Genomic DNA, 12,295 nt, shown 5'->3' on the forward strand with positions numbered 1-12,295 from the left:
CAATCATCGTGAGATAGCGGTGGACATAAATGGCGTTTGTAGGCGGCTTCGATCGTAACGTGATGGGAAGGTGTCTGTGATGTAATGATTTGGTGACAAAGTCTCAGGTACTGCCAATACCGCTGTGGTGGCTTGCATTTACGACAGTAAGAAATGCAAGATTGCACTTAGGTGTTATTGAAGTAGAAATGATGGTTTTTTTTCATGACATTCATGTACACAGCCTGACGGCTATTGTAATTCTACCCACAGACCCAGGCGTTAGAACCCCCCAAGTCAGGGCCCCTGGACGCTAGAGAAGTGCCCTTCACCTCTCTTCCAGCAGGGGGCGTGTGGAGCCAGACCAGTGTGAGTGGGGTGGGGTGCAAGGCGCACACAGAAGTCCTGCGGCGCCTGTCCAGCTGCCCAGGCATGTCCCGTGAACAGCATCCCTGGATGGGGTGAGCTGTTAGGTATTCAGGGGAGGTCAGCAGAGGGCACCAGAGCCTGCGCAGAGGCCAGCTGGGCCACCGAATAATAAACTGGGAGTGCTGGATGTGAAGACTGGAAGAGCCTGGGAGGGAGGGACTGGTCAATGAAGGCCTCCTGGAGGAGGCAGTTGTGGGGGGATACGCAGGCGCGGTGGGGGTGTCGAAGCTGGGCTCTCTGTGCACCTGGCAGGTTCATGCAGGAGCTGACAGAGATGCTGGGCTTCCGGCCCTATCGCTTCTATTTCTACATGTGGAAGTTCGTGTCTCCACTGTGCATGGCTGTGCTCACCACGGCGAGCATCATCCAGCTGGGGGTCACGCCCCCCGGGTACAGCGCCTGGATCAAGGAGGAGGTGAGGGGGGACCTGAAACCCCAGGGTCACTGGTATCTCCCCAGGCAATAGAGATAAACCCTTCTAGGGGAGCTGCTGTGTGCCAGGCCCCTCCAGGGCCTTTGCACACCTGATCTGAAATCTTTACAATGGCCCAGAGAGAGAGGTGGCATTACCCCTCGAGCACAAAGGGGGAGACTGAGGGTCGGAAAGTTTGGTGCACCTGTCCAGTCTTCCCAACCCGTGTTCTCTGTCCATGTCTGTGGAGCAGAATTACCCACCCATTTTCCAGATGTAGAAACCGAGACCCAGGGGAGCTTGGGCCCTTAACCAAGGCGACCAGCTAACTCGAGTAGCCACCCCGATGCTCTCCATCTCTGCTGGCGCCTGGCCAGGATGGCGCGTGGGGATGGGAGAGGGCAGGAGGAGTCTGGCCTGGAGGTCCCGGGAGGGTGAGGTGGTCACAGCGTCGGACAGCAGCCCTCGCCCCCGTCCACCCCTAGGCTGCGGAGCGCTACCTGTACTTCCCTAACTGGGCCATGGCGCTCCTGATCACCCTCATCGTCGTGGCGACCTTGCCCATCCCCGTGGTGTTCATCCTCCGGCACTTCCACCTGCTCTCTGATGGCTCCAACACCCTCTCCGTGTCCTACAAGAAGGGCCGCATGATGAAGGACATCTCCAACCTGGAGGAGAACGACGAGACCCGCTTCATCCTCAGCAAGGTGCCCAGCGAGGCGCCCTCCCCCATGCCCACTCACCGCTCCTACCTGGGGCCCGGCAGCACGTCGCCCCTGGAGACCAGCGGCAACCCCAATGGACGCTATGGGAGCAGCTACCTCCTGGCCAGCACCCCCGAGTCGGAGCTGTGACCACCGCCCCACCCTGCCCTGCCCACCTCTCCCCCCACACCCATCCAGCCTGCTCGTCCCGGCCTGGCCTCGCTTCCTAGACCAGGCCCTCTGCCCACGGAGAGGGGGGGTGCCCTCCCTCATCCCCCACCCCAGTCCTGGCCAGCTCCTCCCTAGACCTGAGCAGGGGCCGGGAGAAACTCTGTCCCCAGTGCAGGCTCCCAGCCCATGTCACCTCCTGAGATCCGCTTACCAAATTGCAGCTGATTAACGAGAACAATCCAGAAGTCCGGATTCCCAGCACAGTGGAGACTGCAAGTGGCCACTGTAGAGGTCACTCTCCCTACCCGCTCCTGTAACCTGGCACCTGTCGTTCTTAGGTCCTGGGCATCCCTCTGTGCCGCCAGGTGGTGGTGAGAGGCTCGGCGTCGGGTAGGACGGGGTGTGGGGCAGCCCAGAGGCTGATGAATTCAAGGTTGGGGACGGGACGATTGTGTCAGGACTCAGGGCTCAGACTTGGGACGGAATCTTGTGGAAGTCCCCAGGTTCTGTTTTGTGGGCTGGGCACGGGGGCCCTTGGCCTGGGCTCTAGGTGGAATCTCCATGTTCCCGACCCTGCCTGGGGCAGCGTGTGTCCCGCGTCCTGCCTGGGAGGGTGACAACTGTCCGGAACCCTTGCCCGCCTCCATGAGGGCTTAGCCGGCCCTCTCTGTCCCCACCCTGGAGCCCACAGTCCTGGCCTGTGCCTCTTTCCTCTAGAGAGGAGGGGACAGTACACAGAGAGGTTTCCAGAGCACACCTGATGGTTCACAGCACAATTCAGATGGTTTGGAGCACAATTGCGAAGCACACTCCCTCTCTCACCCGGGGGCCCAACTTTCTCACTAGCGGCAGCTCCTCCCCTGGAATGGGGGTCCCTGGAGTTCAGGGGCTCATACCCAGCAAACCTATCCCTAGGGAAAGACGGATAACTTCACTGCCCCTTTGGGCTGCCACTCACTCTCCTTGTTCGAGCACAACCAGCGCCGTGTGCATGTCATGTGTGAATATCTCGGGAACCTTCCCCAAGCCGCCCGGCCCGTGACAAGGAGGGCACGGGCAGTGCTGTGGGCACCGGGGTTGCCCAGGAGAAGGGCCGGGTCTCTGTCCTGGGGCCCAGCCCCCGCCGCATCCCCACCCACCCCTACCTGAGGCCTCCCCCAGAAGAGGGCTGCCCTCGGAGTGCAGGCTGGGAGGACTGGAGTCTGGCTGGAGAATGTCTGCAGAGCGCTGGACGGGCTCGCGGAAGGATGGTCGCGTGGATGCACGGGCGTGGATGGATGGAAGGCAGGCAGCCTGGCGGGGATGGCAGAACTCCAATTGTGAGAGCTGAGGTACACGGGGCAGCAGCGGGCCACAGTGCTAGGCCCGGGCACCTTCACGCAACGTCCCGAGTCACTCCTGTGTTCTCAGCGCTGGGAGGGACAGGCCACGCCCAGGGTTCCCTCCTTCATCCCCTAGCCCCATGGTCCCCCCCACCAACTTGCCAGGGGGTCCCTCCCCCCGCATCTGGTCCCATTTCCAGCCCTCTGGCCACACCTGTCCTTTCTCAGTGTGAGGAGGGGAAGGAGACCCACACGTCCCCGAAGACATGAGCTTTTGGGGCACAGCATCCCGCCTCAGGCACCTCACCAACACCTCCTACCTGGCCCCATGCCCAATCCCAGCAGACTTAGCAACAGGAAAAGCAAGGCCCCAGGAGAGACACTCTACTATATATACTCTTCTATATATTCTATTTCTATTGTATATTCAATCTGTACATGTGGGTGTAAATGCTGTTAAATGACAAACCCAATATTATACTGTGGCTGGTGGACTATTTTCATCCTCAGTGCTGTACAGATCTATTTTCATTGTATATTTGATATATTTTTAATTTTGTAGCGTGTGGCTGGGCCAGGCCCCAGCCTGCCAGCCTGCACCAGGGCGGTTGAGCGGGGCCGTCTGCTTGGTTCGTACGGGCCGGGTAGTGCTTGTAGCCTTTGGCTGCAGGCCGGGCCCCGTCCCGGCTGTGGCTCTGCTGTGTTAGACGTAAGGCCTGGAGCTTGGTGCGTGCGTGTGCGTGCGTGCGTGTGTGTGTGTGTGTGTGGTGCGTGCCCCTACCTGGGTGTGGGTGCGTGTAGGTGATTCGTGCCGGCCCGTGTTCACCACGTCCCTGCAGACCACACTGGCCCTCTCCCTGCCTCCCCCCTCAGCTCTGTCAGGCAAGGCCTCGGGGCAGGGTGCTGTGGGGAAAGGCAGGTGTTTCTTGCTGGTGGCCCATTACCTTCCTACCCCTGGGCTTGCCAGAAACAGGGAAGGAGGGGCTTTGGGGTGGCGGGGGGGACAGCCCCCAAATTTATTTTCTAGCCAACTTCTTGCTGTTCCCTCTGGAGCCACAAGGTTTTCATCCTGAGGAAAAGTGCTGGGTTTCTTAAGATGGGGAGACCCCAGGAGAGCCTCTCCCAGCGCCTCTGTCCCGTGTTCGTCCTTGAGACAGTCCTGAGAGGGCTCAGAAAGGAACAGCTTCCCTTTCCCTGCGCTTTTGACACACACTCCTCACTCCTCAGGGGGGCTGGGAGCGGTTGGTCGAGGCCAGAAGAGGTGAGGCATCTGACAAGGTGAGCTCCAGCCCCAGATTCCCTGGAGGAGCGGGAGGGGCAGGCCCCCACATCCCTGTGCCGGGTCCACGTCCCTTACTGGCTTTGGTGCTGTCCATGCAGTGCCCACAGGAGACAGCGGACTCAGGGCAGGCAGGGCGGTGGCGGGGGGGGGGGTGCCTGAAAGCGTCCCCCAGTCCCTGCTCCTGCCTGTCCTCCAGCCCCGGTCACCAGCTTCTTCCTCGGGGAGCCCTACTCCGCTGAGGCGATGCGAAGCCTGGGCTCCAGATGGGGGTGGACAGGTGGGGCATACTGGCGAGGGGTTGGCTTTTGCCCTCCAGCAATAAATCTGAGGGGAGGTCTTTCCTAGTGCCAGGAGAAGCCTTCCTGAGTCAGCCTGCCATAGGTGGTGAGGCTGGGGGCCACAAGCTGCGTGGTGCCAGGCCCTCAGCAGGCCTGTAGTATTATAGGCAGGGGGCTCCCCCTCTGCCCTTCCTCACAGCTATACCCGCCTGTCCCCCCAGAGTACTCCCACGGTGGGAGAGAGCAGAGACATGAAGTCCGTGTGCCCCGTGACTGGCCAGGGCCCTGGGTCAAGACCGCTCAGCCCAGGGGAGGGGCCGAGGCATCGTCATCCCCCGACCCCCTCCTTCCTTTCTACTCCCCCCACCCACGGTGTACAATAAAGTGTTCTTACCAAACCCCTCTTGCCTTTCTGACCCGCCTCAGGCTCAGGGAGAGGGGATGGGGGAAGCCTTAGAGGCCAGCAGCTCCGGGGAAGAAGCTTGGACAGGATGGGGCAGAGAGGGTTGCCGTGGGTTGTGGGTGCTGGCTGGCTGAGGAGTTTGGGGGAAGGCTGAGGAGGGATGCGTGTTTCTTTGCCTAAGCGTTGCCCTGGGTGTTGAACACACACGCTTCTAGGAGGCCTTATTGGGGTCCGGGTACTCCACACGTCTAATCTCATGTAAACAGCACGCTCTAAATTCTGATCTTTTGCAAACTTTAGTGGAAGGTAAAGGCCCCCCTACCGCACCCCACTCCAGTCTGAAATGCTGCTGCCTGATCTGCACATGCAGCCCAGGCCCCTAGCCACCCTCCATTTCCTTCTCCTTACAAGTAAAAGGTGTCATTCCAGAAACAGCCACCAGATGGCAGGAAAACCTTTCTCTCCAGATCTTTGGTCCCCTACTCTCCTCTCCAACTCCAGCACTTCCGCCTTGTGGGTTGTTAGTGAACAATTATTAAGCGTCCACGGTGACAGGTTCTGTGCCAGCTATGGACACGCAAACATAGGTAAATCAACCCCTGCTGTCCTGAGTTTTCCAGAGGGAAACCACCCCCTATGTCCCCAGACACTATATCACCCCATGTACCTCTTAATTGAGAAAGTCCCTGTGCTGAAAACGTCCCTCCTTGTAAATTCATTCAATCTTTTGGTTGAAGGTAGTGTCTTGGGTTGAAATGTCAATTTCCCTGCCAGGAGGCACACATAAACCCACTAAGAAGCAGTGGGTTTGAAGGAGCTATGGAGTCAGACTTTCCAAGTCCAAGTTCAAATGTCAGCTGCCCCCCTCCCCCCCCCCCCCCCCCCGCCAGTTCCTAGGAGACCTAGAGCAAGTTATTTTATCTCTCTTATATCTCATGATTTTGGGGGTAAGGAATTCAGGCAGGGCATGTCTGAGGGGCTCTTCTGGTGGCAACGGAGGTCACTTAGTGGTGGTAAATTGGCAGAGGAGCTGGTCTGGAGGGTCCAACGCAGCCTCACTCACATTCATCGGAGTGGCTGACACCTCAGTAAGAATGGTTGGAAGGCTGGGCTCAGCTGGGACTGTCACCAGAAGAGTGTCTACACCTGGCCTCTCCGGCATGGTTCATCTCCGGGTGGCCAGACTTCTTTTTCTTTTCTTTTTTTTTTAAATGTTTTTTATTTATTTTTGAGAGAGAGAGAGAGAGAGAGAGAGAGAGACAGAGCACAAGTTGGGGAGGGGCAGATAGAGGGGGAAACACAGAATCCGAAGCAGACTCCAGGCTCCGATCTGTCAGCACAGAGCCCAACGTGGGGCTCAAACCCATGAGCTGCGAGATCATGACCTGAGCCAAAGTCAGCTGCTCAGCCGACTGAGCCACCCAGGTGCCCCTATTTATTTATTTATTTATTTATTTATTTATTTATTTATTTTTGAGAGAGAGATAGAGAGTGAGCGGGGGAGGGGCAGAGAGAGGGAGAGAGAGAGAATCCCAAGCAGGCTCTGCACTGTCAGCAGGAGCCCGATGCGGGGCTCAAACTCACAAACTGTGAGATCATGACCTGAGCTGAAGCCAAGAGTCGGATGCCTCACCAGCTAAACTCGGCGCCCCGAGAACAGCTTCTTCTGAGTCACGGCTTTGTCACCGATCGTTTGACCTTGGGCAAGTCACAAACCTGTGAAACTTCATTTCCTAATCTGTAAAAGGAGGATGACGATCAAATCTCTTCCTTGCAGAGATTGCTGTGAGGAAAAACTGACCTGCTTCTGGAACCCATACTAGAATACAGTACAGAACTCTTTCCGTACTGAAATATAATAGGTGCTCATTAAATAGTAGCTCCCTTTCTTTTTGCAGCTGGAGTAGATCCATGGGGCCCGTTTCATTCCGAGGGCCCCATTACCCATGCAATGAGCCATTCTTGCAGAGCTATTCAGAAAAGACTGATTCAGCCTAAAACCCAAAGAAACTAAGAAAGGAGGGGAGAGAAGGCGTTGTTTCCAAAGAAGGGAGTATCACAGATCCTGTACACTGCTCCCCCCCCCCCCAAAAAAAACAGCCTCAACAAGCCACAGAGTCTCAGCCAACCATAAGGGCTTGGGCCAGGGTTGAAGGATTCTACAAACCACAGGGATGTGGTGGTTCAAAAAAAAAAAAAACCCAAGTTCTTTAATGCTTCAAGTGGAGTCCATGCTCCTCCCCTGGAATCAGGGTGAGTAAACGTCTCCTTTGACCAACAGAGTATGGCAGAAGTGACACTAGATGGCTTGTGAGGCTAGCTCAGGAAAAGTCATGCCATGTCTAGGGATGCATTCTAGGGATGGTGGTCCTGGGGATCCCAGCTGCCATATAAGAAGTCTATCTGCCCTGAGACTGCCAGTGCTAGAGAAGCTGTGTGTTTGTAGATGGTCCCATGCACAGTTTCAGCTCAATTCCCAGCTGACAGCCACTGTCACCTGCCAGCCACATGAACGTACCACAGCGAGCACTCAGTCGAGCTGAGCTGGAGAGGTCTGAGGCTCCAGTGGACATTGGACTGCAGCTGCATGAGGGATCCTAAACGAGAACGGTCCCACTGAGCCCTTCGGATCTGCCGGACCAGTAGTATCCGAAGCAAAATAGGATGTTCTTTGTATTTACACCGCTAAATTTGGGGAGTAATTTGCTTCAGAGTGATAGTAACCAGAACATGAACCCTACTGATTATGTGGCCCAAGCTCCTCATAGGACGATCGGAGAAACTTGAGCCCAGAGAGGGGAAGAGATCTACCCAGACTTCCCACAAGCAGACAGGGGGGAAAACCAGGGCCAAAGCCTAGACTCCCAATCTAGGTACTGCAAGTACTTACAAGGAAAGCTTCCCCCCTTGCCCACCCTCATCCCACCAACATTAATTCCCTGCCTCAAGCATGACCTGAGCGTCTGAGTCCTAGGGGTGTGCCAAGCGCTGAGAAAATACAAATCAGGGTCAGGCGGGGGCACCTGCCTCATGCAGGGTAGTCACCATGTGACTTGGAATGTCCTGCCACTGTCATACCCGCTGGCTGGTTCCAGGCACACGGATGCGTTCTTCACCAACACTGTCTTATGTGGGAGAAAACCCAGGAAATGGGGAGAAGATGACGTCTGTCACTCAACAACAAACAAACCATTATTACGATTACTCCGTGCCAGCCACAGAGCCAGCTGCAGAGCAGAGAGACTCGGTGGAGATCCCCCCTGTGGCTCCCTGGGGCAGAGCTGGCTGGCTTCTGGGTCTCTCTGTTCTTCCCAAGACTGACCCAAATGGGGAAGGATCCCTGGGCTTCATGAGCATCCAAGAGGAGCCAGTGTTTGGTCTGCCTCTCCAGACGACTGCGTCGTCTTTCCCCAGGACACTGCTGGAGGGGGCTGGGCCCATCAGAACTAATTAACCACTCTAATGGAATGAACCAGTTTTGCTGGAATTTAGCCCAGGTGGGAGGAAACTGTACTTTTCTAGATGGAGAAATGCTGAGTGCCAAGGAGTCCTGCCAGGTGGGCCCTGATTTACGGTGTGTGTGTGTGTGCACTCGTGCGCTCTGTCTCTGGACACAGGCAGAGTGTCTATCCCAGCAACTTTGAGCAAAGAGAGCTCTGGGGGTCTACTGAGCTGGTCCTGGTACTGTGACTCCCATGAATACTGTTCTACGGGCAGAGGCCATGCGGGACCCCATATCATTCTGTACCCCTGGCCCAGCCACAGGCCCAGCTCAGTCTCCCAGAGCTCATTGCTGCTCCTTAGGCCAGAAATCTCTCAAGGAGAATGTACGTGTGAGGTAGCACTCAGGTCCCTGCCAGCCCTATGACTGGGGTCCATGATTTATGAGGCTCTGAGTCTTGGCCAGGCCTGAGCTTGTGGCCTGCACCCTGTTGGCACTTTAAGAGCTGGGACATTAAAGTCCATCTTCTGAGTTCCCTAGGGCCCTAAACACACCTTCGCTGGGATTATCACAGCCACCCAACCCTGCCTCCTGCCCCTGTGCGGAAGAACCATTACAGCTGACCTCCACAGGGCCCCGAGGGCTGTCCTCTATGCTTGGCTCTCCCTGGATCCCACTTGGGAAGGCTCTCAGCATTTCATCTGGAGCCTGTTAGTCTCTGCAGGCTGCCTGCGGTGGGGGTGGGAGGCAGGGTTAAATGAACTGATAAGCAAACAAGAGACTTCCAGCCTCCTCTGGCTCTCTTCCCTAGTCCCTCCATGAGAGCGAGGGAAAGGCTCTATCACCCTCCCCTCAGTGATGAGATGATGGCTGATAAGACAATTCAATTAATTGAGCTGGGGAGCAGAGCAGGCTGGGAAAGGATGCGGGCTCCTTGACCTGGGCCTCAGGGAGGAAGGGTCAGTCCCTGGCCAGAGCTGGAATGCCTAAAGGGGGTCGTGTGAGTATCATTGGAGAGATCCTTGCTTGACAGCAGTGGGACTTGCTCCTAGGCCTGGAACCCTTCAACACAAGTGGAGTCCAAAGCAAGAAGACAGAGAGGATATTGGATGGCTCCTGTCACCCCAAGGTGACTGAGCCCCACTCCAAGCCGCAGTAGGGAAAGGGGAAGGGCAAAGGGCTTTGATGTCAGGCTCTCCAGCTTTGGGTTGGCGGGGTCAGCCTCAGCTCTCAGAGACCAAGGGCCTTATTTGAAGGGCTATAGAAAGGCTTGCCAGCCCTCATCAGTGTCACCCTGGAAGCAGACATTGCCCTGTTTTCCTACACTTTTGCCACACCCTTTATTGCTGGTGAGGGAAGCCCACTGTGGCTGCCACTTTCATGTGAACTTGCACCCAGATGGGTGCTCTTTTCTGACTGCTAGAAGAAACCACAGGGCCCAGGGAAGGAAGGTGGAGAAAAGGTGACACTAGAGGGAACTAGGCTTGTAGAATTAGGAATTTCCAAGCTATTTCAATCTTGCTTCAGCCTGCTGGTTATAGAGGTCTTGGAGGAATGGGAAAAGGCAAGAGAATGCAGGGTCCCCGATGGGAAACTGGAATTGACCGGAAGCCCAGAATCTGTCGTCACCCCAAGCCTTTAAACCCCTTTTCTCCTCATCCCCACAGGCCAGAGGTGCAATCAGGAGCAGGGACTCCTAGTACCACCAGGGGGCAGCACCCACCCATCCAGAGTAGCCCGTCACAGGGCCGGCTGGGGAGGGGGCTCTCATCTATCCTGGGCTCTGTACTTTGGGGAAACAGCATGAGCTCATGCACACAGAACCAACGGAGACAAGCCAGCTGCAACGTACTGAATCCCCCAGAAAATTCCATAAAGGCTAGGTAACAGGTTAGCCCAGAGCTCTGGGATAAAACCTTCAGCAAAGTGGTGAGGACTGCTCTTGGGGGCCTCCGGCCTGAGGCTCAGTTCACATCTTCAGGAGCTGGTCAGCGCGCTGAGTCAGGGACGCTACCCCCAGTGCACATTTACTCACTGCCTCTCTCAGGCTGGGCCCTCTGTCTTACCTGGCTCTTCCTGGGTTTCCCTACCCCCACGCCAGCTTCTTGACCTCCCCTCCAGGCCTTTTATTTGCCTGGCAGCTTTCTCCCTCCACCCATCTCCCCACATGCTTATTACTGTCCACAAACATTGCAGAAGCCCCAAGAGGGCAGAGATTTGCTGGGATGAGGTTGGGGGCAGGGGCAGGTAGGGCTCTGTTTTATTCATTGATTTCCATTGCCTGAATGGCACACAGTAGGTACTCAAGAAATATTTACTGGATAAACAAATGACTGAGCTGTGGGATGCTAGGATGTTCGTTTGTTTGTTTTTCATTCCCCCCCACCCCACTCCCACCAATTTCTCACTCTTTCTGGAATGACTGAGTTCAGCCAGCCTGAAAAACGCAAAGTGGGGGAGACCCCAAGGGAGTCTGCCAGGACACAACCAGATAGCACTTGAAAGCTATTCATCAGTCAATTCTTTAACATCCTTGCTATGGCTCTCCAGCTTCTGGACAGTCCCAGGTCTTCTCTTCCCAGTCACATTTGGGATATTTCTTCTTTGCTGCAGCAAACCCAAAGCCAGCCAAACTCTGAAATGCAGACATTAAGGACTGGACACAAAAGAGGTACCAGCAAATGTGTGTTTCTGGCTACAGTCCAGGATGGCACCCACCTCCTCTGCATATTAGTACGAATCATCAAAGACCACAGTCCCTTTGTTTTTCTGCCCTCATTAATGAGACTTTTGCTGACAATCCCTTGCATTTGCACTGAGCTTTTAACCTTTCTTTGGAGCACACCAGGACCTTGTCTTGTTTTCCCACCGTAGCCAGGTACTACCTGATCTGGAAGTTGGATGGTACACGGGTATCCGAAGCAGGTGTCAATCCCCTTGTATTTCTGCCTTAAAACCCTCCGTATATCATCCCGATGGACATGGAGGCAGCCTGAAGCTGTAAAAAATGAGGATTAACTTAAAGATGTAGAAGAGGCTCTGGACTTAAAAACAAATAAAAACAAACGAATCTGGAAATTGCTCTTGGGATGAGGCCAGTAAGATCGGGCTGGTGCCTAATGTTTTGAGTATGGCAGCTTCTCAATCACTTAGCAAACAGGTTCTCCAGGCAGGCAGTGTGGGAAGTATCAAGATGAAAAAGCAATGCGGGCTGGAAAGACCTCAGGGTCAGAGAGGGGAGAGGAGACAAATTGCAATGAGTGAAACAACACGGAACCAGGAAGGAGTCACACGGCAGGACGGCAGGCTGCGGCCACTTTCTATGTGCTTTCAGGGCAACAAGGAGCCATGGCTTTACCTAATGATCTTTCAGGACCATCCACTCCACACCCACAATAGTGCCAGAACTCTGGTTTTCTTCCACCCAGACCAGGAGCCAATTCTGCGCAAGGCCGCCAGGTCCCCCGTTCCACCGCAGGCAGGGTCTTTGTTGACTGTGATAGAGGCTGGTATCGAGATCACAGTCATCTTGGGCCTAGTTGGGCCTCACAGGCGCAAGATGGGGGCGGGGTGGTCAGGAAGCCCCAACACGGTGTCTGGGACAGGAGGGGGCAGCCTCCTCCACTCGACACTGTCTCTCCACCCCCTTTATTCCCCGTCCTCCAGTCCGCCGCAATGAAACCGCAACAAGGAGGGGGGAGTTGACTAGAGCAGCCAGAAGGCGCGGGCGGAGGTTAGAGGTCAGGGGTCGCGAGCCCTTCGGTGTCCCAGGGGCTGCAGTGGGAGGAGCTGCGGGCTCGGGGAAGGCGGGGAGCCGGGCCGAAGGGGCGGAGGGGACGGTGGCGGACGCGCGCAGGGGCGGCGCGCTGGGCT

At 56.0% G+C, this 12,295-nt stretch overlaps 1 protein-coding gene across 2 annotated transcripts in view; it reads left to right on the top strand.

The window, feature by feature from the left end:
- SLC6A17 (solute carrier family 6 member 17) overlaps window positions 1–4,975 on the top strand; it is a 51,804-nt gene extending 46,829 nt beyond the window's left edge. For both annotated transcript variants that reach the window (XM_045478587.1, XM_045478588.1), the window contains exons 11-12: window positions 661–823; window positions 1,306–4,975. In XM_045478587.1, coding sequence (XP_045334543.1) covers window positions 661–823; window positions 1,306–1,674 — 532 coding nt within the window. In that variant the 3' untranslated portion in view covers window positions 1,675–4,975. The remainder of the gene's footprint in view (window positions 1–660; window positions 824–1,305) is intronic.
- The last annotated feature ends 7,320 nt before the right edge of the window (window positions 4,976–12,295 follow it).

Source organism: Leopardus geoffroyi, chromosome C1, assembly GCF_018350155.1.
Source record: "Leopardus geoffroyi isolate Oge1 chromosome C1, O.geoffroyi_Oge1_pat1.0, whole genome shotgun sequence".
Classification (NCBI taxonomy): Eukaryota; Metazoa; Chordata; class Mammalia; order Carnivora; family Felidae; genus Leopardus; species Leopardus geoffroyi.